Genomic DNA, 24307 nt, shown 5'->3' with positions numbered 1-24307 from the left:
AGACAGGCAGCAGCAGCAGTCCCGAGCAGTGCAGGTGAGAGGAAAAAAAGCCAGAGGAGGAGGAGGCGCATGTGGAGGAGTGAGAAAGAGAAAGAGAGAGAGAGAGGGAGAATGCGGGACTCTTGGAAAAAAGACGCATCTACACTCGGTCCATCACCGAGACATCCATCCCGAACACGGTCTGCGCAGGATTACGCTGAATTGATGCTCATGCCGGGATCTCCCCATTAAGCCCACCAAGAGAGCCTCTAATATTCTGTTTTATGAGAAGAAAATATCACTCTCTAGAAGCACTCTTGTCTCCTCACAACTTGCGTAGCCTAAAGGAATCCGACTGCTTGGCACGTTGCTCCACTGCGGGAAAAAAACAAGAGGAAAACGCAGCTGGATCTGAAGGTAAGAAAAAAGATCCAGTAGCAGCATCTCCAAAAGACTTCTTTTAAACTGATTTTTTTTTCTTTTTGTTCCTCCTTGGAGATGTGAGTTAATTTTCCTGAGCGTCCGGAGAGCTAAGCAGTGTTTCTTCTTTTCTTTGTGTAGCGGTGCTGCATTGCAGTTTCTACTAACTGTGAAAAACGCGAGAAAAGCTTCTGTCCCAAATGTGACTGGAATAAAAAGAACTTACAAATGGCATTATAAACTGATAAGTGTCCTCTTGTGACAACGGGATAGCTCCCTGGTTTATGGAGAAGAAAGGAGTGAGGAAGAGTGAAGTGGATTAATCAAAGGCTGATGAATTAGTTTTTTTCTTTCCGCAGCAGGATGGATTTTTTTTACATCTTTCTGGCTTCAATAGCCCCAGAAAAGCTGCAGAATTATTATAGAAGTTGAAGGGGAAAGAATTAGAGGGCTGAAGTGAACTACTAGTGCAGAAGCTTTTCTCCGGACCTCAGGCGGCAGTCCGCAGAGAGCGATAGGGAGAAGGTGAAAAAGAAAGGATAAATCAAACACCCACGCTGTGAGGTACACCAGACCACAAAACACCAATAAAGAAGAAACAAGCCGCAGCCGGGAGGCAAGCAGAAAAAGCGGGAAGGAGAGAGGCGAGAGGAAGCAGGAGCGATGCAGAGGCTTGGTGCAGTGCACTCCTCCGCGGCGCAGGCTCTCAGCCTCGTGGTCTTAGTGCTGCTGCAGCTGCTGACTCAGCTACCGGGTGCCAACTCAGCTCTCCGGTACCGAGTAGCGGAGGAGGGCCCACCTGACGTCAAGATTGGCAACGTGGCTGCCGACCTGGGCCTCACAGCAGGTACGGGCAGCGGGGATGTCACCTTCGCCCTGGAGAGCGGCTCTGAATTCTTCAAGATTGACAATGTGACAGGTGAGCTGACGACCGGCCCACGGCGCATAGACCGGGAGAAGCTGCCACAGTGCCAGATGATATTTGATGAGAATGAGTGTTTCTTGGACTTTGAAGTGTCAGTAATAGGGCCACTGCAGAGCTGGGTAGACCTGTTTGAAGGCCGTGTTGTCATAACAGACATCAACGACAACACACCTTCTTTCCCCTCACCTGTTCTCCAGCTGTCAGTCGAGGAGAATCGCCCAATAGGAACTCTTTACCTGCTCCCCACTGCCACAGACAGGGATTTTGGGCGCAATGGCATTGATCGCTATGAGCTCATCCAAGACGGTGGAGCTGGATCAACTTCGACAAGACGCGCAGCAGGTGGAAACCCCGTTACTAGAGTAGATGGACTTGGGGACCGGAGGGGTAGAAATGGAGACAATGGAGGAGGACCCAGAAGCACGGTGTTTGAACTTCAGGTGGCAGACATACCAGATGGTGAAAAGCAACCACAGCTCATTGTGAAAGGCACATTGGATCGTGAGCAAAAAGACTCATACGAGCTCGTCCTCAGGGTCCGAGATGGAGGGAACCCCCCACGTTCCTCCCAAGCTCTGCTGCGTATTTCCATCACTGACGTCAATGACAACAGCCCACAGTTCGAGAGGTCGACGTACGAAGCAGAAATGGCTGAAAATGCTCCCCCTGGTACACCTGTCCTCCAGGTCAGAGCTTCAGACAGAGACATCGGAGTCAATGGGCAGGTGGAGTACGTCTTTGGAGCTGCCACTGAGTCTGTCAGGCGGCTCCTGAGGCTGGACGAGGCCACAGGATGGCTGAGCGTTCTTCACAGGATTGATAGAGAAGAAGTTGCACAACTGAGGTTCACAGTGACCGCTAGGGACCGGGGTCAGCCTCCTCGCACTGACCGAACCACTGTAGTTTTGGCTGTCCGGGATGAAAATGACAACGTCCCTGTCGTAGAGATCCGAAAGATTGGAAGAATCCCTGTTCGAGATGGAGCAGCTCTGGTGCCAGAGAACGTTCTGGTGGACACACCAGTAGCTCTGGTTCAGGTGTCGGACAGGGATCAGGGAGAGAATGGGGCTGTGACCTGCACAGTTGTAGGAGATGTCCCATTCACCCTGAAGCCAGCTGGTGAAACAGCTCTTCCACCTCTGCCTGCAGATGAAGCATTTGACAGGTAAGACAAAACAATCTGCAGGAACATAGACCAGATTCTCAGCAGGATTTGACAACAAGTCATCACACAACAGCTCAGAGTCTGATCATCAGCTCTTTGTCATAAAATGAGTGATGATAAACTAATGATGCATTTCAATTAGGGGCTAAACTTTACCTGAGGAGGATAAAACATTTACTGAAACAGATATTAAGCCAATAATACTTGGACGTATGCCATTAATCACTTTATTAAAAGTTACAACTTAACATTATTCATTAGGAAAATGTCTGTAATTACACTATTGAACAGTGGTTCATTAACATTCCACTGAGCTATCTCTCTTCAGATAACACATTTGTCTACTAGTGTAAAGCTATTTACTTAGACTCCTGTAAACTATACTGGCGTTTAAAGACAGTCCCTTGGTACTTACAAAGGTAGCTGTATATAATAATGTAAAATGTTAAAAAAAAGTATATGTGAGACTCAGATTTCATCTAAGCTCGGTTCAAGCAGATCTCTCATTCACTCAGAGGCTAAACTGTCTTGCAATCTGTAAAGTTTGAGTATAAATATTCATCAAAGTCAAGGATTTTGTATTTTCTAATTATATTAAACTAGCAGTGCGGACTGCACATGTTAGTGCCCTTCACTCCCATTGTAGGAATATATCCTGAATGGAGGGGATTTACACAAAGCCTTTTTGAGGTAATACAGCAACAACTTGTGACATCAGTCCACTGTGGCTGCTCATCTAATTGAATGTGAGGCCGCCACCGACTGGAGAAAGTTGTCAGAAGAATAATCATGAGAGGTCTTCAACAAATCGATAAGTTGATACAAATAAAATGTCACAGATTTTCCAGTATTACTGTCTCTTTACACATCACCGCAGCTAATGGTTATTACAGCCAAGCATAATTGAGCTGAAATGATTAGTTAATCAATCTAATACTTGATTTGAAAAGTTTCTGTCTACACTTTTTCACAGTTGGTATGTCAAGGAAAAACAGACCAGGGCCTGATCCAAGCTTTAGAACAGTGTGCCATGCATTTAAAATTCAAAAAGCTGTAACAATACATTCAATGATGTCATGTAGGCTACTGTGAAGCTTTGTGAGCATTTTCTAACTTTTTTTAAATAAGACTAAACTTCCAGATAAAAAGAGAATGACACAATGACACTATTTACATGTAAACTTTTTGTCAGGCAACACCTGATAACTGACAGTCAGCTAATTTAGCAAGGGGCTCACTATTATTTGGTTTGATTGATACATTGGGAATTAGACCCACGGTGTAATGTTTCTATGTAAGACAGATTTGTATTCATGATTTTTTTTTTTCACAGGAACAAGAAAAAATTCTTCCTGCATACGTCTGCCTTGCTGGACTATGAGGCCACAAAAGAGTACAGTGTAACAATTGTGGCAGTAGACTCTGGCAGCCCGAGTTTGTCCAGTAACAGTTCACTGATGGTGCGGGTTGTAGACATCAATGACCATGCCCCAACCTTTGCCCAGAGTGTAGTTGAGGTTCACTTCGCTGAGAACAACTCGCCAGGGGAAAGGGTGGTCACCGTCGTAGCTTCAGACGCAGACAGCGGTAAGAATGCAGAAATCGCATACTCCCTGGACCCTGCTGGTAACGGGCCATTCTACATAGATGCAGACAATGGAGATATCCGGGCCACTGGGGTTCTGGACCGCGAGCTGCGAGAAAGATATGAACTACGAGTTGTTGCAAAGGACAAGGGCACCCCTCCTCTGCAAGGCTCTGCGACTGTTGTTGTTCAGGTGACTGACCGCAATGACAACGCTCCCAAGTTTGTCCAGGAAATCTTCACTTTCTATGTCAAAGAGAACCTGCTCGCCAACAGCCCAGTTGGCATGGTCACCGTGACTGATGCCGATGAGGGGGAAAATGCCGAACTTAGTTTGTTTGTGGAGATGGATGGAGTTGGAGAGAAGACTGAGGGAGAAGATGGTGAGAAAGAGCAAGAAGAAGTGTTCTCCATTGAGAACAACACTGGAACTATCTTTTCTTCTGCATCATTTGACCGTGAAAAGCTTTCTACCTACACCTTCCGTGTGCGGGCTGTTGATGGAGGGGAGCCGCGCAAAACAGCCACAGCTACAGTCTCACTGTTTGTGACGGATGAAAATGACAACGCCCCTGCAATCACCTCTCCAGCCAATGAGTCCTACACCCTACTACCACCCGCCAGCAGTGCCCGCACCATTGTCAGGACCGTGACAGCCATAGACTCAGACACAGGCCCAAATGCAGACCTCCGCTATGCTCTAGTGGGAGGAAATCCCTTCAGACTGTTTGAGATTGGCCACACCAATGGAGTGATCACCCTGGCGGAGCCTCTGGAGAGGCGCCACAGAGGTCTACATCGCCTGGTGGTCCGAGTCAATGACAGTGGCATCCCCTCTCTGTGTGCCACTGCTCTGGTTCACGTCTTCATTAATGAGAGCTTGGCCAACGCCACACTTGTGGATGCACAGGTAATTTTTATGTGTCTTTTCTGACTGCTTTCAGCCACTAAAGCAATATATTATTATCTTTCAGAAGGTGTAATGAAACCAGACCTCCACTGCCCCATGCAGCTGGCACAGATAGCCAATAATAGTGAGGTGACTGTTCTGTGATCTATTAAAAATCTGGCCATAACAATAACACATAACAGTAGATGATGGCTGTAATGATGGGTTGCATCTGTTTAAAAACTAAACTGGTGAAAAGATTATTTTCTACACAGAATGAGATAAATGTGCAATTTCTGCAGCCTGCATGGTATTGCAATTTTCTGACCGTTTCTGGGGGAACTAATTGTGTCTATATTTGTCCCAGATAAAGAACCCCATTTCTCATTTGAAGGCTATTGGCAATTCGGGCTTCTTTGTAGCTTTGGATCCGACTGGAGTGTGTTCTTTGTCCGGTGTGCACTGTTATAATGACTGTGTTTAAAATAACTGTTATTATTGAAGTGGTTCTTCTTGTATGGTACATTGAACTCAGTGCTGAGAGCATTAGGTGTATGAGAGAGATAGGAGATAGGTGTGTGTGTGTTAGAGAGAGAGAGAGATGGAGAGAGAGCATTAGAGGTAAGTATGTTAGAGAGCCAGAGAGAGAGAGAGAGATGGGCTTGCCCCAGATTAGGCCCTGTAACACAGAGCTGGTTGAGGTATATTTGAGCGTTTGAATAGAAGTTGTACTTCAGCAGTGTCTCCTCACTATGAGCATGAATATTGAGTTTGCTTTTTGTTATGCAGCACTTTCTGAGCAGAACAGAAGAGGTCTGACTTTGGGGGAAAGTAACTTAAAACCACTCTAAACTCTAAATGAATAATGTTTACAATAGCAATACAGAGAATGTAAAATATATGCGTGCTAATGCATCTGCTATTATTGAATAAATCTGTGTGGTCTTCTGGAAGGACTTGGAACAGCAGGATTAGGGTTGGCTTGAAAGATCCGCACTGTGCAGAGGTAATTGACTCAACTCAAAGACATTACTGAGATACCAGAAATAACTACCACAGTATGAGTTCAAATATAGCTTATGCCAGGCTGGTAGCAATCTTTCTTTCATCTTTGTCCGTGTATTAATCAAACGGACTTCCCATTATGCTTTAAAAATGTTCAATTAAGCCATAAATGCTGGCAGATAATTACTAAAACTTCATCTCTGGTCTGAACAACGTAATTTGTATTGACTAATAATTAAATAAATAATTAAATCGGCTCAGTGGCTTTGTGGTCACAATGTTTGTTCTGAGACCTGCGGTTTAAGCCCCTGCTTGGAACTTCGTTTTGCAACACATTTTTCTCTGAGGAAAAGGTCTTCAACTGTCAGGTCTGCGCATGTAACATGACGCATAGTTTAACCCCAAAATAGCTCTGAGACATTTAAGAGGAAAAGAACAGTCAGACAAATAAAGCAGTGAAGCACTGATGTTATTCTTGATAGGGTCACAAAACTCACAGGGGAAAAATGATTTATTGCACTTTGTTTCACCTGTGCAAAAAAAAAAAACAAAGCTTATCTCTGAGAATAGAACTTACAATGCAGAGAGAAGATGATATCATTTGGAGTTAGTAACCTAAGTAATGTATTTCATTTCAAAGTGAGAAAGGTAGAGTTGAGCTAATTCCTCATTTTCAGTTATCAGTTTCAGTACACAGCTACAGTTTCGTGGCAACTACTGTAACATTAAACTCTGTTCACCCTCTGAGTAATCGGTACCTTACTTTGAATGTTAAAGGTACCGTTTAAGGGAGTGCAGCTGCTGTTTCTGTCCAGATCCTGTCCTCCACTTCCACTGGACCAACTTATTTTTAAAATTCAGTGGCAAAAGAAAATTTTTTTATGTCTTACTGCTAGAGCTTAGAAATTATCCAGCAACTAGTAAATAAGCAGCAAAGAGCAAATTGTGACTTTAAAGTTAAATGTTGCTTTTCAACAGGAAAAAACATCAGGTGTAATGATAGCTGACGAGTATTGACTCACCTCAGCAAGAGACAACTTGGCGTCCAAAAATGTTGTTTATAATGGCGCTGTTTTTGTACAAAGACAAACAAATGGCTACACCCAAATGGTCTAGAATCTAACCAGTAGGCAGCAAGTATAACACCGTATGAGACAATTTGACACAGAAAATCAAGAAGGTGAGGATTAGAACTAAACACTTTCTACATGGTGAAACAGTGGTGTTGACAGGTGGACATGATTTGCCATCATGCCTAAATGACCAGGCCCCATTGAGTCAAACAATAGGGTGTAATATGTCCAAGCCAGTATAAAAAGCCGTCTTTGATTACAATATGCATAGTTTAGTTTGATTGCAGGGAGGAACTTGGCGAGTAATTGAGTAGAAGTCATTGAAGGGAGAATACCTCCATCTCATAATGAAGTCAAACTGAGTGGTGGATGGATGCCAGATGCAATTAGGGAACGAAAACGGCTGCTACCGCTGCAGCGCCACGGTAGAAAATTACTTCAGTCTTTTCTATCCAACAGTACAGTGTGGACCACATGTTGGATAATTATCTGTTATATTATGTTAAGAGTTTGAGTTTGAGGAAGAAGAGTGTAGTTGTGTGACATTTTTGGTGTGGACCTTTCAACATCAACAGTTATAATATTTTACCTTATTGTACATGTACAGTCAGCTTTCTATTAATATAATATCTCTCTGTTGTTATGAAAAGTTGTGAATGCACCCAGATTCAGCTTAGATCGGGTAAGCTTGGGTCACTAAGTGTGGTCAGGGGAAAACTCCTTGTCTTGGTCGCATCATCTGTATCTGCAGTAGCGTGCTGGTAGCTAAATCCTTGGAGAGTGGAACAGACAGATGGTGGTGTTCAGTCCAGCCAGAACAGAACAAAGCTCATGCAGCACAATGGAAGTGTCCACTGGGAATGGGATGCAGAGGGATACACTCAAATGCAGCGGTAGAGGTGGCTGTTTATACTGCTGAACACTTAGGCCGTCCTCTGCGTGCCTTCACTTGGATGACTGCACAGGGGCTGCAATCAGTGGGGTATCTCTTTCCTCTCACATGGGAGTTGACTCATAACCATACACCACGCACCTTGTAATGCCCCTGTCTGTCACATATATGCCCGCCTGCCTACACACACACACAAACTTGGCTGCTGTACAGCGTGTGTACATGACACTGCATCGCTATTTTCTCATGGTTTTGCACACACAATGCAGCAGACAATGCAGAGATGCGCTATGCCAGAGATGCCCAGCAGAATGAGAATGGAAAGGAATACTGCAGGCGAGAGAAAAAACAGTAGGGAGATGATGGGAGAGCGGAGCCTGGCAGAGAGGCCCCTCTGCAGTGGAAGCAGAATAATGGAATAGAACCAACTCAACTCACTGAAAAACAATGAAACTTAACCCAGAGATAGATGGTGATGAAACTGTGAAATATAACACAGTCTTCTTTTTAGCTTGGGGGTAACAAAGAAAGAGAGAGAGAGAGAGTATAATGTGGCTCTATAAGCCTAATATGCCTTGGATAATGTAATAAGCAAGTCACACAGTGCAGCTGCATGAGCAATTCTCTCCAGTATTACCAATACTGCAGGTTACACTGTAGTCATTTTATTTGGCTACTTTCAAACCATGTGGGCTCATATTCTAACTTCTCTGTCTCTCTCCGGGTGATTCCTGCAAGCCTTATTACCTACAACTCTTAAAGCTGCAGGGATTACACGAGTCTGTAATTTCCAGCCTTGACAGGCCAAAGAAATTGTCATATGAGCTCTGAGACAAGGTGTCAGGCTGCAGAATGAGTCGTCTCACTATCAGACGGCTTACAGCCGGTGTGGGCTCATGCGGACGCATGCATATTGGTGTTTGTCTAAATATGTGCTGCAAATGCATAATGATTCTCCCAACAAAGTTGCTACGTATTGATTAGCTATATATTTATATTCATGACCCTACCCCATATTACCAGCAAGGCTCTGCAAACCAGAACTCCACACAGCCTCATTGTCTTCTTCGTCTAGAAAGGCTCCATAGCCAGTAATGGCCATGTTTGTGTTTCAGCATAACCCACTTTCTTATAATGATCCTTTTATTAGTGTACAAGCTCTGAGCATGCCCGTGTGTGAGTGCTCTCAGTCCTGTGTATGTGGATCATAAGGGAGGATCATTCTTACTTCTGTTTCCACCCAAATGCAACACATTTTAAGTATCACAAATTTAATATATCTAAACAGATTAACATGGATTTGATATGCAACACAAAACTATAATACTTAGCAGAGCAAACTCGTGGCTCTAATACTGATTTCCATAAAGCACACATATTTACAGTAGCCTTCTTTTGTCTATCCATCCAATTCTCAGTGCAAAAATTGTGATAGCAAATCCTTAACAAATCCACGCCTACGCTATCATACACAACAGGGACATTGTTTATTGATGAGACAGTAGATGTGTCTGTGTTCTGGCAGTGTGGTCACACCATGTCTCATGCCTTTATTTTTAAATTTATTGACTGTTTCCTACTTCTAGTTGTCCCTGACCTCAATGTCTAAAGTTTCCCTTTCATTCTTTAATCAGCTTTAAACTGCATAATCCGAGGCGCTTCCTGTATCACTACAGATGATGCGAGCAGTACAGGCACAACTTGAAATGCTGCAACTGGGAAGCAAGAGCAATTATATATTTAGTGACACTCTATGTGCCTGGGAATCATGGAGAAACTCCCCCTTCTAAAACAGTGATGAGTTTAATTAAGATGAAGATGCTGTTTGATGTTCCTCCATGGCTCACACCCACTGTCATCCTTTACAGTCTCTGTTCTGTACTTTTTTCTTGTTGATGGTTTGTCTGGTTTTTTTTTTTGCTTTAACTATCTGTATCTTCTCTCTCTCTCTCCCTCCCACACCAGGTGGCTCGAAGCCTTATGGCTCCACTATCACTGGACATTGCAGGGGACCCAGACAGCGAGCGTGCATTAGGCAAACAGCGCCTCAGTGTAGCCATTGGTGTCCTGGCAGGAGCTGCAGCGGTGATCCTGGTTATACTTCTTGTAGTCACAGCTCGCCAGTGTGGCGCTCAGGGCAAGAATGGCTATGAGGCTGGAAAGAAGGAGCCAGAGGAAGACTTCTTCAGTCCTTCAGGGGCTCAACCACAGGCTGGCCGTGGTGGCGGATCTGACCGTGGGCGCAAACCTAGACGGGACAAACGCAGCGGAGGTGGCAGCGCGGCTGGAGGAGGGGGGAAGTCGGACAGATCACTCTACAGCGGTATCGTCACAGTCAATGGGCTGCGTCGTCATGTCAATGACGATGATGAGGAGGATTTGAGTAGTGCTAGTGATCGCCTGGCGGCCCGTTACTGTGCTGTGGACGGTGACCCCAGCAGCCCACGGATGGGCGGCGGCAGAAGGCACCAGTCAAGCCCAGATCTGGCCCGGCACTACAAATCCAGCTCACCTCTCCCTGCAGTGAATCTACAGCCCCACTCTCCCCCTGCAGAGGGGAAGAAGCACCAGGCGGTCCAGGAGCTGCCTCCTTCCAACACCTTTGTGGGCAGCGGTGGGTGTGTGGGGAGTGCCGGCTCCAGCAGCAGCAGCAGTGGGGGCAGTGGCAACGCTGATGCCATGTCCCTGGGATCTGACCAGTGCTCAGAGTATGGCTGCCAAACTGGGAACAAGTACAGCAAACAGGTAGGAGCTCCAGAAATAATCGCCATGGGTTCTGAATACTGTTCCGACTGTCAGCTCTTTCTCTCACTCTCTGACCGCTCTGTGGCTCCTGATCCCTGTCTCCTCCTCCTCCTCCTCCTCGACTTCATCTCTTCTTATTCACATATCTTGCTGACATACTGTACTGCACACCCTGCCGCTAATGTCTAAACACCATTTTATCTCCACAAAATAGCTGTCAGTGTGTGTGCACGCATGCACACACAGTTGTGTGTCAGTGTCAGAGAGCTAAGCCTATGAGCAGGGTGACGGTACCCTGCTGTCAGCGTATGTGTCAAACATCAGCCCTCTGTTTAGTAAGATCTACTGCAGGGCACATGAGTCAAGTCCATACTGTATGAACAATATTTGAATGTGCATTTGTGTGTGCTTGCAGTATATCACTGTGTGTGTGTTTGTGTGGAACCATGTGCGTGAACCCCTAAGGAGTTCAGTAGGAAAAAAAAGACATGAGGGAGAGTGAGCGAATAGTTGCTTCCAACAGGGTAATTGGTCATTTTGTGTTTTTGTTCTACTTGTCAAGCTGTTCTTTTTCTTTTATTTACTGTATATGTCTGTGTTATGTTATCAGCTGCTTAATGGATGCAGTGCCTTTGGTGTTCATTGCAGTTAAAAGTCAAAGTCCTGCTGAAATATAAACACTGCATAGAGACGGTCACTCGCCCCTCTTCCCACACACACAGACTAATACGCAGACACCATCTATCATTGTAGACACACTGACACAGCAGGGTTTCCGCAGTCCATGGTGATCTCTCCCAAGAGAGATATTTGAGTGACAGCGAACCCTACTTAAAGGGGCGGTGTCTCATTTCCTTGACAGACAGTGCTACATTTATCCTGCTTGTGGTGAAAAAAAGTGCTGATGTGGTCATTAAAAGGGAAGGAGAGGAGCTTCTTAGGCTAATCAATTCATACATGGGCTCTCTGATCCTGCACACACACACACACACACGCACACACACAGACACACAAACTCAAGAGGTTAATCCATTACGGAGTCAATCCTCTTAATCTGCCATTCCCAGGGAAAGAAAATGCTTACTGGGGGAGTTTGGTGTTCATGCTTACGTGCACTCAAAACATGCCAGCACACATAGAGACTCATGCAGATACACAAACTGACAGCGTAATGAATTATTGATCGCGTAGGGTAATTAACTCCTCTGCTGCAGTGGAGTGGGCCCCCATCTCCCATTCAAGCCCACCCCCCCCAAAAAAAATATCCAGCAGCCACTGGTTTTTACACACATCTAAGTATGTGTGTGTCTAGAGTCTAAGACTTTGGTTACTCATGCGTGACTGCTCGTGTACATGTCAGAATTAGTTAACAGTTTGGCAACATGAGCAGGTTTGTGTTTGTGGGTGTCTGTCACTGCGCTTGAGGGACTTCTTATTTCGTGAAGGCATATGTATTTTATACGTGAGTGCAAGTGAGAGATAGACTTGGGGAGTAATAGATGGTGTGCATACGCCAAGTGTTGGAATTTGGGACGCCAACAGAAATTGGAATAGCATTAGATCAGGAGTGGGTGAGAATTATAGAAGGTTAGGAGGGGAAAAAGATGGAGTAACTAACTGGTTGGGGCGGGCAGGGGATGGGAGGGCGGACGTCTGAATTTCAAAGCTACTTTACTGGGTCAGTGAAAAACATTAAAACTGTTCGTCTGAAGTCAGCACATCATCAGACCAACTATGGTGCTCCACATATGAAGGAGAAATAAATAAGTGGGAAAAAAGGGCGATAACAAGTGGTCGTCATGGATGAAGTTTGAGATTTCATTAAAGCCAGCTCAGGCGGTGGTGTTGAAAATTGTGCACAGAGGAAAGGAGGGAAGGATGACTATATTAAGGACAATGAATGAATGGGGAAAAAAAGGAAAAGAGAGGGTGTTTTCTTCAATTTGATAACACATGCGATGTAACTAAAACACAACAAAAAGGTGACGAACCTAAACTGTTTCTAAGGGATCCACAAAAATAATCAGTGTTGTGTGATGGGAATGAGCTGAAATGTGTGTTTTTTTTTTTATTTTTCCACCTGATCACACAGTTCTATAGCCTTTTGCCTATTAGCCTTTAAATGTAAATTATGTTGTGCATTTACAGTGAAAATAAACAAAAAACTAATTTTGAAAAGTCACTGATGAGAAGCAGACTTTAATAACTTTAAAAGTCACAAAGCATTAAAACAAAAACAAGCTTATGGGGTCCCATGGAAACAACACAGTTATGTTCGCTCCACTTGCACCATGTTTTCCTGTGTTTGCAGCGTATGTGTTCACAAATGTTGAAATACGTTTTGTAAATGTGCCACAGTTTTTTCTATTTAAATGCGTGTCTTTACAATGTAGTGCAGTTGAGCACTCTTGTCTTGCTGACATTTCAGGCAGTATCTGAAAAGTAGAGAGGTTCAATACCAGGCTAATGGAGAAAGTGTAAGGAAGAAGTAGGGAGAAGCAGGGAAAACAAGTGAGATAGAGAGAGAGGGAGAGAGAGGTCTGGTTTGGGAGGCAGCCAGAAAGTGAGAGTGGACTGCTGAGATGTGGGTCATCAGGATACCCGTTGGCATCAGGACACATTAATGATCACAGCAGTCACATGGCACTGCAGTCAATATGGGCAAAGTGGCCTCGTTCTACCCTCTAACTACGACCACACAGATGATTCTCTTCATACTCTTCCACAAAAATGTTTTTTGTCCTCCCCCTGTCTGCTGTCCTCAATCAGCCACAGCAAAGGTCACAGAACTTAACATTTATGTTCTCATTCTCACTGTTTACTATTCATTTTTATTAGGGACTTTACACCATCCTGTGTCCTTTTGACTCTCACCCTTTTTTTCTTTTGTGTCACTCTCTCACCTTCTTTACCATATGCCTGGCCATAAATCTAAACACCGCTGCTACCTTTGTGTCTTCCATTGCGCCACACTGACCTCTGAGAATGAATCGACTCAGCATTTTCACTAGTGCAACTTCTTTTACTGTAGTGTGCACTTTCTCGCTCTGGACCCAGCGGGTGTGTGGGGGCGGGTGTGAGCGAGGTGCCACAAAGGCTGAATCGAACCAGACACACACCCACTTCAACACATTCACACACACACACACACATATCCAGTCCCAAGTCTAATCAATGCCTTGTTAACAAGGCCAAGACTGCAGTGGAAACAGGTGGGTTGACAGCGCGGTTTTTGTGCATTGCACTGTGCTGCAATGCACATTCGATGAAGGTCATTGCTGTTCTCTCTCTCACGACAAGGGGCATCTCAGTGTTTTGACACAACAAGGACAGGCAACAGAGATCTTTTTTCCGTTTTTTTTTTCTCAGTGAATGGGACTCATCCGGCCAGTCTTGTTCATCTAATTGGACTGTATGGACGAGCGCGGGTGGAGAGATTAAGTCTACTGGATTATAAAATTGAAAAGCAGCTTTTCATTTCAACAAAATCCCTTCAGGATTAAATATGATGAGCGTCTGTCATAGACTCGCATTCAGCCTTCCTATGCATGCCACACGCACACACCTCCTGTGACAACACACGGCGTGCATTTGGGTCATGGAGGTGAAGGTACTGTCAACCAGAAACAAACACAGGCTCTCCCCCTCCCCTCTTTCTTCTTCGTTGCACACGCACATTGTAACCGACCCATGACCCCTGTCATGATGATACCAGCTCACTGATGTATTTATTAAAGAGTTCAGGCCACGCAGCCAGCCATATGCTCAAGGGGTGTGTGGGTGGGGAGGTGAGGAGGTAGGGGGTAAGCGAGAGGTGAGAAGGACGAGGTAACCAAAGCGGGGATCACCCAATGAGCCAGACTGAAAACTGATCTACTGACCCGGCGACAAAGAGCGAGGGGAGGGAGGGGGGAGGCCGGGGTGAGAGTCAGTGGACATCAGAGAGGGAACATGAGCCAGACAGAGTGAAGTGAGACAGAGTAAGGGAGGCAGAAACGATGAGGGGAGCTGAAGAAGGGCTCAAACAATACAGGGAAAAGGCAGATGTTTCTGTTGATGCACGGTTGTGGAGGTAGAACACATGTTTACCTGTAAACACTGAGTTTTCTGATTGACCAGGATCAAATGTGTTTTTCTGACCTGCATTTTTACTGGCTCAGACAAAAGAAAAACATTTATACATTAGTTTTGTGTCTTAACCACAAATCAAAATTGGTAAAAAAAAAAATTTCAGATGAATGTCAGATGAATTGAAGCAGAAAAATTTCAGATCACAAGTCTACCTGAAAGGTCTGCGCAGCGTTTGGTGTATTTATTAACCTCTTTTGTGGTCATAAAGAGCTTATCAAAGTAATAGCTGGTTAGGAGCATTGTTAAGTAAAACTTCTTGCCTTCACAGCTCATAAAATCATAAGTTCAATTGAAACATAGGTTTCACATTCGAAGTAGGAGGCTGATAATTTGTGAGGATTATGGCACAAATGTGGTCGGAGTAGATCTGCTCCAACTCATCTGAGAGGACTCACTTCAGGTGGTTTTGGCACCTGCTAACATGTATATCTCAGTGACTGTAGCTGGGGAGGAGCTGAAGGAAGCTTCTGGTGATATGGAGGAATGGGGGTCTTTTCTCCCCTGCTGTTATGGAAATGATTATAGTAGACATATATGGAGCGATTGTGACTGAATCGTGTCTCATGTTTCACCGTTTCATATCGATTTTATAGCTGATTTAGTCAACTTGCTTAAATGAAACAAACTGAGGGTCCCTTAAATAGCTTTTTTTAATTACATTGACTTTGAGGATTGACTGTTTTAGCTGTAAGGGAAGTCGCTTGTCTTCATTTGAGCCACGTATGGAGCTCAGTGGTCACACATGTAGGGGGAGATTGTCGTTCCTTCATTTGATTGCTGCGGCAGCCAGCGGAAACTTTCCAAATTGCGCAGCAGTTGCTGCGGCTGAACACAAAATGATGGAGGACTGCAGCTACTGCTGCTGGGCTGTCATGCTGCTTTCACAATGTGGCAAATGCAGGCAAAGGTGTATGTCCAAATGTCCTCAGTGGGGTGAAGATGAGATAAGAATCTGGCACAAGATCAGAATGTGTGAGCAGGTAAGAAGTAAAGGTGAAAGGAGTGAGAAGTGAGGTTCAGAATCATGGAACGAAAGTCTACACTGTGGAAAATACTCACAAATGTATCAAATCAAAGTTGTGTTTCCCTGAGCGGGAGGCCTGGGACTCTAACACAACGACAGACAGACCAGGCAAGAGGAGAATCAGAGGCAGGGAGGGAGATTTGTGGGAGGCAAAAGGAGCGAAATTGTCTGTTTCCCTTCACATCAAGGTCATAGAGAGCTGGAATGTGATTGGAAGTCCCCTGTCTGTCTTGGCTGTTTACCACACAAGATAATACAGACAGGCTGTTCAGCTGATAATGTTACCGTGTTAACAACTCCTCCTTTCAGCTTTTGTTTCAACTGCTCTGTGAAATGGCAGGAATGTGGGATTGTCATACCCACACATACACACAAACGCACAGGCAAGCTGAGGCATGGACATGCACACACACACATAGCAGACTGTGTGATTTTAACACACACACAGACCAACTGAAACACACTCTTGTGTGTACATAATAGCACATAATTACACACCCTCCCTTATCCTTATGCATATATACTTTCCAGTGCCAGCCTGATAAGAATATGATGACACACAAGTGGATCTGAAAGTTTTCCATCTCTTACATCAGTTTCTTCCTCCATTCCCCCTGGATCGAATCACATGCACAAGCCCGGGCACACACACTGTCTCCTAGAATCACATACATCCGTAGAGGCTCTTTGACACAAACACACACACACACTCGAGCACACACACACACACACACAAAAAGACCTACATAGCAAGCCCCTCTCTGAGATGCTTCCTTTTATTTGCATCTTTAAAACTCTGCTCTGAATTGTACAGCTCTGCATTCAGCTCATCTGCCCTCCAGCGTTACCTTAATGGCTGTCTGTGAGTGGAGCAATTTTAGCCAATATTGCTAAACAAAAGCCCTCTTTCACACACAAGACAGGGATTGTAGACAGCTTAGTAGCCCTGTGACTGGTTTTATCCACCTACACAAAAGAATCTTCAGGGCATTAAGTGGTATCGCGTTGGGCTGAATTAAATTGACTTGAATGGATTTTTTGAATTGAACTGAATTGGAGTCCAACTCAACTAAATTGAATAATTCAAACTGTAAGTTGGATTGAATCAACTCATAGTGAATCAAAATGATTTACATTTGCTCACCTTGCAAGTGGATGTTGTTGATTAGGTCTGTACTCTAAATATAACAGGTAATAATGTTCTCAGTTATAAACTCTGTTCTGAAGTGTGACTGCTATCTCCTTCCAATCATGTCCCTCTGAGGATAAGCCCTTATGAAGAACAAGGCACCAATATGCAGAACAGACTTGTCATAGATGCTGTCTAAATCCCCCAGGAGGATCATGTCCAATGTGCTAACAACATGCTGCTGATTTCATTATTTGTGTAAGATCATTAATATCTTTAATAAACAGCCATGTTCTGGGCATTACAATCAATTTAGCCGTTTCAGGATGAAGAAGAGGGAGTTAAAAATTCCCCATACAGACTCGTGGATCATTATCCCATACATGAACCCATTTTTTTTTCAAGCTCTGCACTGAACAGTATCTGTTGTTCTGAGTCAGAGAAGTTATGCATGGCAACAGTCCATTAACATGTCCACCTCTGTATCCTCATGCATTCACCACTCTCACACTACAGACTAAACACAAATATTAGTGGGTTTTTTGCGTCCAGTACGAAAGGGGATGTAAAGTATCAGAGAAAGCAGACCTTATGTTGACAGTGTGCACCCTAATATGCAGATTTTTAAGCAAATTTAAGCTCTCTAATAAGGCAATTTTTACAATTGCCTTTTGCTAAATACTTGAGTAAATAACCGTAGAAAGCTGCAAGGCGGTAACATTTTATTATCCTTAACTGCAGTCTCTTCATACTCAGTGCTGAATAAATGCAGTTTGGATTCTACTTAAACTGTGATGGATGGAATGAAAAAAACAACAATAAGAGGTATATTGAAAAAAAATAAATTAAACGAGAATTGACAGATTTAACTTTACACAACAGAGTAAAGAAATCAATTTTCCCGAAAACCATTAAAAACATCTATAATTACAAATGTTCATCTGTGCTGTCTGCTTTTAAAAATCACTGCTTTGTAACTCGTCCAATAAAAAAGCATCTCTTCCCAAACCTCCATCCCAACTGTCTGACTGCCCCCTTCATTACTAACACACACGTTCACACCCGCACACACACACACAATCACATCCTCCTCCTCCGTCTGTCTTCCTCCTGATTGATCTCTCTGTTCTTCCTAAGTGGTTTCATCTCTTTTCATCACTCTCCATCTGGATCCATCTTTTCAAAACGTGTTTTTAATGGTTCCAAACTTTTTTTTTTATAACACTTAATAGTTTCTTTAAATTTTATAAATGGCTTTAACATCGCTCTCCATTTTCCCCACCCCCTTCCTTCTGTTTTTAGACTGTAGTTCAAGTCAGCTTTAATCTTTGTTTCTTCTTCTTTTTCCTTTTTCATTGGATAAAATTAAGCATGCTACCAAGGAATAAGCCTAAGGTGTGAATAGCTGTACTGAGCAATATGGTTTATGCATTTTTGCTACTGGCAAATCAGAGCACATTTCTTGCTGGATATCAGCTTATTAGATCTTGCATGACTGCAAAAGACTGGCCCTGGTAGCGCTGTAGTCCAAAGCCAATGTTTTTGCTCCAGGCTAAATGTAGCCATCTGTTTTAGAATTGTTGGTGGAAGGCAGATAAATCGGAAGATCAAGATGAAGATAGAGGAAAGAGAAAAGGGAGAAGAGGGAGAGACAGTAAATGAGTGGAGGAAGAGAAAAGAAATTCCTGGTCAGTACCCATGGCTAAGAAAAGAATGGGGCCGGTGGAGGATTGAGAATGGAGGGACTGAGAGATTTGGGTAGGTAGATGAAGAGAAATAAGGTGACTGGGCGAACAGGCAGTGCTTCAGTGAGTGGTGGAGGGGGAGATTTAAAGCTACAAATTGAGAATGCAATCTTAGGTACTGCCTGGGGGTTGGCAAGTGAAGGGGGGGGGTCAAAGAGAAGGAGGAGATGGAATGAAAAAGATAGAAATGAGGTATGTGGGTCTAGGGTTAGAAGAAGACAGGAGAGGAGGGGAAGGAGCTTCACTTTGAGAGTAAAGCCAGCTCAAACTCTTCAGGCTATTTTGGTGTGTGTGTGTGTCTGTGTGTGTGTGTGTGTGTGAGCAAAAGAGAGAGAGGGAGGAAAAAAATGAAAGCTTTTCTACCTGCCCTATTGAAGAAGTTACATAAATCTGAGTGGGCAGGCCTCTGCCTGCAGCGATGCTCCATATTATACCACTGACCCAAGCTTCTCCCAATGTATGTGTGAGTGTATATGTGAACTTTGTTCTGTCCCACTTGCATGTTCATGTCAGAAATAGACCAGTTAAGAGCTGCCCACCTAACCAAGCTCACACACTCACATATTCACACACACTCAGAGACCTGACAGACGTACCTGAACCCGACAGCGCCTTCAAACCGAGGCGTTATAATAGTTTGACCTGTGTGACACACTCTCACAACACATTACTTTTACTTCATGCACATGGAAATTACAGATGAATACACTCACATACAACTGCTCCCAAACACAAACAAACTGGAACTTTGATGAATCGAACTACAATTTAAATCAATAGGTTGCTCATAATACAGCTCAGTAATTGCACAGCATTACCGCAAAGTTGGTTCTTAATGGTTCGGCGCGGCACAGGTACAAATAAGACATATATTATTTAAGAGGCTTTCTTCTGTCCATTCAGAAATACTGCCACATTATAAAGACGGCAACTAACATCACTTGAGGATAAAGGGGAAACAAACAACTTGTTTTTTTTATTACTGAGAACCCTAGACAAACCCGAACAGAAACACACACAAAAAAATCATAATCAAAGTAATGCAAATCTGTATGCCAATTAAGGCCCCAAACAGGTTTCCATGGGGATGAAATGGCAACCTCTAATTGGCTGGATAAAAGAATCCTCACATCTGAGCTGACAACCTGAGATGGCTTGGAAATATATACACATCTTTTTGTGAGTGCACGCACATATACACACACACACACAGGTGTATACACAGTGTAAGTGGGGATCACAGACAATTTATGCATGGTTAGGGGAGTCACACACAGTATCACCGTAAGATGAGAAGCAAGGATAGTGTGTTGACACAGATATGGTGTATTGTCAGACGCAGGCACACAAACGCGCGCACGCCCGTTGACCGGTCAGTCTCTTTTAAAAGCGTGAATAAAGCTTTGGTCGTGGTGTCGTGTTAACATGAAAGCTTTCACGGCTGTTAAAAAGAGCAGGCTTTGATTAGAATTTGATGTGTGAGAGTGTTTCTTAATGCCGGCCTTTGCTGACAACGGCCCTTTTAAATCCAGCAGAGCCGTTGCAGGGAGCCTTCCGTCAAAAATATGTTGAATCAACAGTTTCACCTCAACGTGCTCTCTGCATTTTTTTTTCCTCCCTCCTACACTTTTTTTCTCATTTTTTTCTTAAAAGACAGAAGTCAAGCATACTCACTATGCTTTGCTCCATTTTGAGTAGATGTAGCACAGCAGCTGTGCAAGTTTCAAGGGTGATCAAATTGTTGACTAAACTCTTAATTGAATATCAAAGAAAGAAAATGTTATTTTCATGTGAGTGTGGGGTTGCTGCTGCAGAAAAAAAATGGCACCGTGTCACATTTACAAAGCAATGTTACTCTCACATGGCATGATCATTATGAATGGTTTAATAATTCATTCCCTACTCCCATATGGGGATTTATGTAGAAAGTGAGCCTGAGATCTGGACTGTATGGAAGCCAATTTACACACAGCATGCCTTAACATGTGTAGACATTAGCGAGCTCTGCAGTTACAAAGTCTGAGCTTTTCAGTGTGTTTAAAATTTGCTTTATAAATTACACTTTTAAAAAAAATCTGCTTAATTAATAATCTTTTAAAAGTAATTACATTGTTGTCTCAGAGCTTATTCATGAAAAATCCACACTGGAGATTTTTTCATCTTCTTTTTAAGTTGGAGTAGCGGTCATAGTTTTGATTATTAATGAACCACTGCATGCAACATTTGCATGTCATCTAATGTACTACGGGTTTAGGACTGTTGCAGCCTCTCCTCACAGGAAAATGTAACACGAGGTTGTTCATGGGGGTGGGGACTTGTCGCATGGCAGCCGAAAAATGGCAACAGTTGTGTAAAATGTGTTTAAAGTTATGAATTCATCTGTTTAGAATGATATTCACCTTACCCTGATTCAAAACAAAACTTAACCATGGGTGAAAGCAAAACAGCTCGTGGTGTCAGGGAGACCCAAACCCTGGACTCTGGGGGAAAAAAATCCACTCTGCTGTCCCATAATCTGATAACATCGGGCAATATGATCATGTCCAGTTAGCATAAATGTAACATGATGTCGTGTGCCAGGCAATAAATCGAGCCCTGAAATGAGGCGCTTTAAACTTCTGCTCTCAGCAGAATACACATAAATTAAACCTTGACACAAGATATATATATACTTTTAGTGTGCAACAAACACTTTGTTTTCAGCTGCCGCTCCACTATTTTACTGAAGTAACTATGGAATAATTTGCATTTTTAAACATTTTTAATGCCAGAAGCTGCATAATAATCAGGCAGACTCCTGAGCAAGAAGATCAGCTCTCTGAAACAGAGGCTGAATATGAGAGCACTGAAGTAATTTCTTTACTCTAATGCTGTACTGTAATGTTCAAAGGAGGGGCTGCAATATGGTAGCCAATGTACAGATATAAGCTTGAAGTCTGCTGTGAGGTTATCGATGAGAACGGCATGGATTCTCCCCTGCTTTCTCATTAGCTCCCCTCCTTCCTTCTCCTTCCACTCAATGGCCCAACTTTGCACTCAGTCTCTGGTGTATCGAACACACACGCTCAATCTCACATACACACACACACGCCTGCATGCAAGAAGTCTGTTTGCATACCAAAAGCATACTTCATAGCTCAAAGAAAATGAAAGCTGTATTAATTATACAGTCTGCCTTTGCGCATGCACACACACACACAACCACAGAAAAAGAGAGAGAGAGAGAGAGAGAGAGGGAGCAGTTATTTTATGTTTTTCCTCTGCGTCAAAGAAGACAGAGTGTGAGAATGATTGAGTCTCTCTGCTTCAGGGAGAGAGGGAATGAGAAATAGCGCAGAAGGAGAGAAAGAGGTGCACTGTCCTCCCTCTTTCATGTGTGTGTCTCTATGTGTGTGTGTGTCCGCGTGCGTGCCGTCTACCCAGTATAACGTCCCCTCTGTGTCCCCGAGCCACTCTCTGTCACTCACACACACTGAGACTATTGTCAAGACATTGGGCGAGGCGCCCCAAGACATTTCTGTGGCACTGTGTCTGTCACGGGGGTGATAGGGGCTGAGATGGGGTTCACACACACACACATAAACACGCACACACACAGTTGTGTTTCCATCACTTCAAAGGACGTTACATTGACTCATCTTCATATCACTGAGACTTTGAATGTAAGAGTAACCTCAACCTAACCCTCCACAAAGGGAAGTCTGGTCCCCACAACATGAGTAATACACATACTTATAAATATCCAATACACATACACAAATATGCTGTCTTATCATTTTAAGCCATCTTATATGTAGAGGGGTAAGTTAATGGGGTGCTCTCCTGCAGTGTGTGCGTGTGTCAGAGTGTTAGTGTTCGTATATGTGTGCTTGTGTTCGTGTGACAAGGCCTGTGTGGCGTATGTGTTTGTTTCTATCCGACAGCACATTAGGCAAAGCTATCTTTAACCTTGTAAAATGAGTGACACTGATTCTAAACTGACAGGATGGATTTCAGTTTGCCATGGCGCTCCGTCGTGTCAGCCTCTGTCAGCTCAGCCCGTCCGCCCATTTTACAAAAGACAGGAGCATCACAAAGGAGACAGAGTATATGTGTGAGATGGAGAGAGAGAGACAGAGAAAAGAGAGAGATGGGACTATAAGCAAGAAGAAAAAAAAGAGAGTTTGGTCAGATATGAGAAAATAAAACAGTCTGAAAGAGTGACAGAGAAAGACATAGTGAAGAAAAAACATAACAGGATGCGGGAAGACGAGAAAGTGCAAAGGGTTCCGGGAAAGAGAAAAAAATGTGAGTGAATGAAGGTGGAGGTGGTGGATGGAGGGGAGATGTGGGGGGAGTGAATAGAGACCTTGCTCTTGTATCCGGATGTCTCTGAGGTCCTTTATTGACTCTGTCTATTGTTCACAGCAGCACTCCTAATCACTCTCAACAGGGAGGTTGTGTTTGTGTGTGTGTGACTTTTCGCCAGGCTTGTGTGTGAGTGTGTAAGACTACATATATTTAGCCTCATCCTCACTTTTACTCTTTCATACACTAGCCCCCACAGAGAAGCCATTGTTCGCTGTTCATCTGGTCAACCGTAATGGACAATAGCAGTGGGTGGGAAAAGCCTGTTCCTAACACGCATACTATTAGTCTAATGGTTCAAGCGCGCGCACTCACATGCACGTACGCAGACACACAATAAATAATAAATAGCATGCATACATATGTATGGTCTCCCTTACTCACGCATGCACACAGAAGGCCAGTTGTACGCCACCATCCTGTTTGCATCTTTCTTAACAATGACTGCTGTCATGGATATTATAAGAGATGACTGTTTTAAGGATCAGCAGTGGAAAGTGATGAACATGACCAGCACACACACACAAACACGCCAACAAAGGAGCTAATCTGAATCAGGGGCATTTGTCCAGTATAAGCCTCGCTTTACATCTCACTCTATGAGCTTTTGTTTCTGGTTTGTTTTTCCCCCTATAGACGGCCAAGTCTGCACAAAAGGATAAACATTTCAAAGGCCTGATGCTGTGAATAGAGTCAGTGATTTTCAATGTGTATCTGCAGGCTGGAGAGCCCAGATGGAGACAGGGAGAAGGGAGGAAGCACAATGCCAGAGTGGACAGCTTGATGGTAACAAAGCTGTGGTGGATGGTGATGCAGTAGATCCACATGCAGTGAAACGGTGTCTGCCTGCCTCTGCACTACACATAAAAACACACACACCCACACACTCCTACAACGACTTGTTACAAAAGAGTTTGGCTTTAAGTGCTTTCCATACGAGATTTAGGCTTCAACAAAATACATACATGCATGCTTGGGAGGATGCATAAACTGTTCATTGGGACAGGCGTGCCATTAGTTCCTGTGTTTGCCACAAGGGGGCTTGCAGCAGACTGCTGCAGTCTGAAGAGTGGAGGAGAGAGAGAGAGAGAGAGGGTCCGCATAGTGCCGATCAGATGACCTCGCTGCTGCAGTTAATGTTCTCTGGTGCTCAGACACAAGGCTAAGGCTCTCCCTCATACCGCGGGGCTGCTGTACTACAAGCTATTGTGGTAGTAAGGGTGGTGTTGTTAGGGGTGTGTGTGTGTGTGTGT

General features: G+C 43.9%; 1 protein-coding gene across 1 annotated transcript in view; it reads left to right on the top strand.

Annotated features, from left to right (window-relative positions):
• The first annotated feature begins 694 nt into the window (after positions 1–694).
• pcdh7a (protocadherin 7a) overlaps positions 695–24307 on the top strand; it is a 37575-nt gene continuing 13962 nt past the window's right edge. Inside the window, exons 1-3 of the mRNA XM_028414726.1 lie at positions 695–2489; positions 3823–4984; positions 9899–10678. Of these exons, the coding sequence (XP_028270527.1) occupies positions 1063–2489; positions 3823–4984; positions 9899–10678 (3369 nt within the window). The 5' untranslated portion in view covers positions 695–1062. The remainder of the gene's footprint in view (positions 2490–3822; positions 4985–9898; positions 10679–24307) is intronic.

Source organism: Parambassis ranga, chromosome 1 (genome assembly GCF_900634625.1).
Source record: "Parambassis ranga chromosome 1, fParRan2.1, whole genome shotgun sequence".
Classification (NCBI taxonomy): Eukaryota; Metazoa; Chordata; class Actinopteri; family Ambassidae; genus Parambassis; species Parambassis ranga.
Note: the sequence above shows the minus strand (reverse complement) of the source record. Positions and strands in the feature narration are given on the sequence as shown.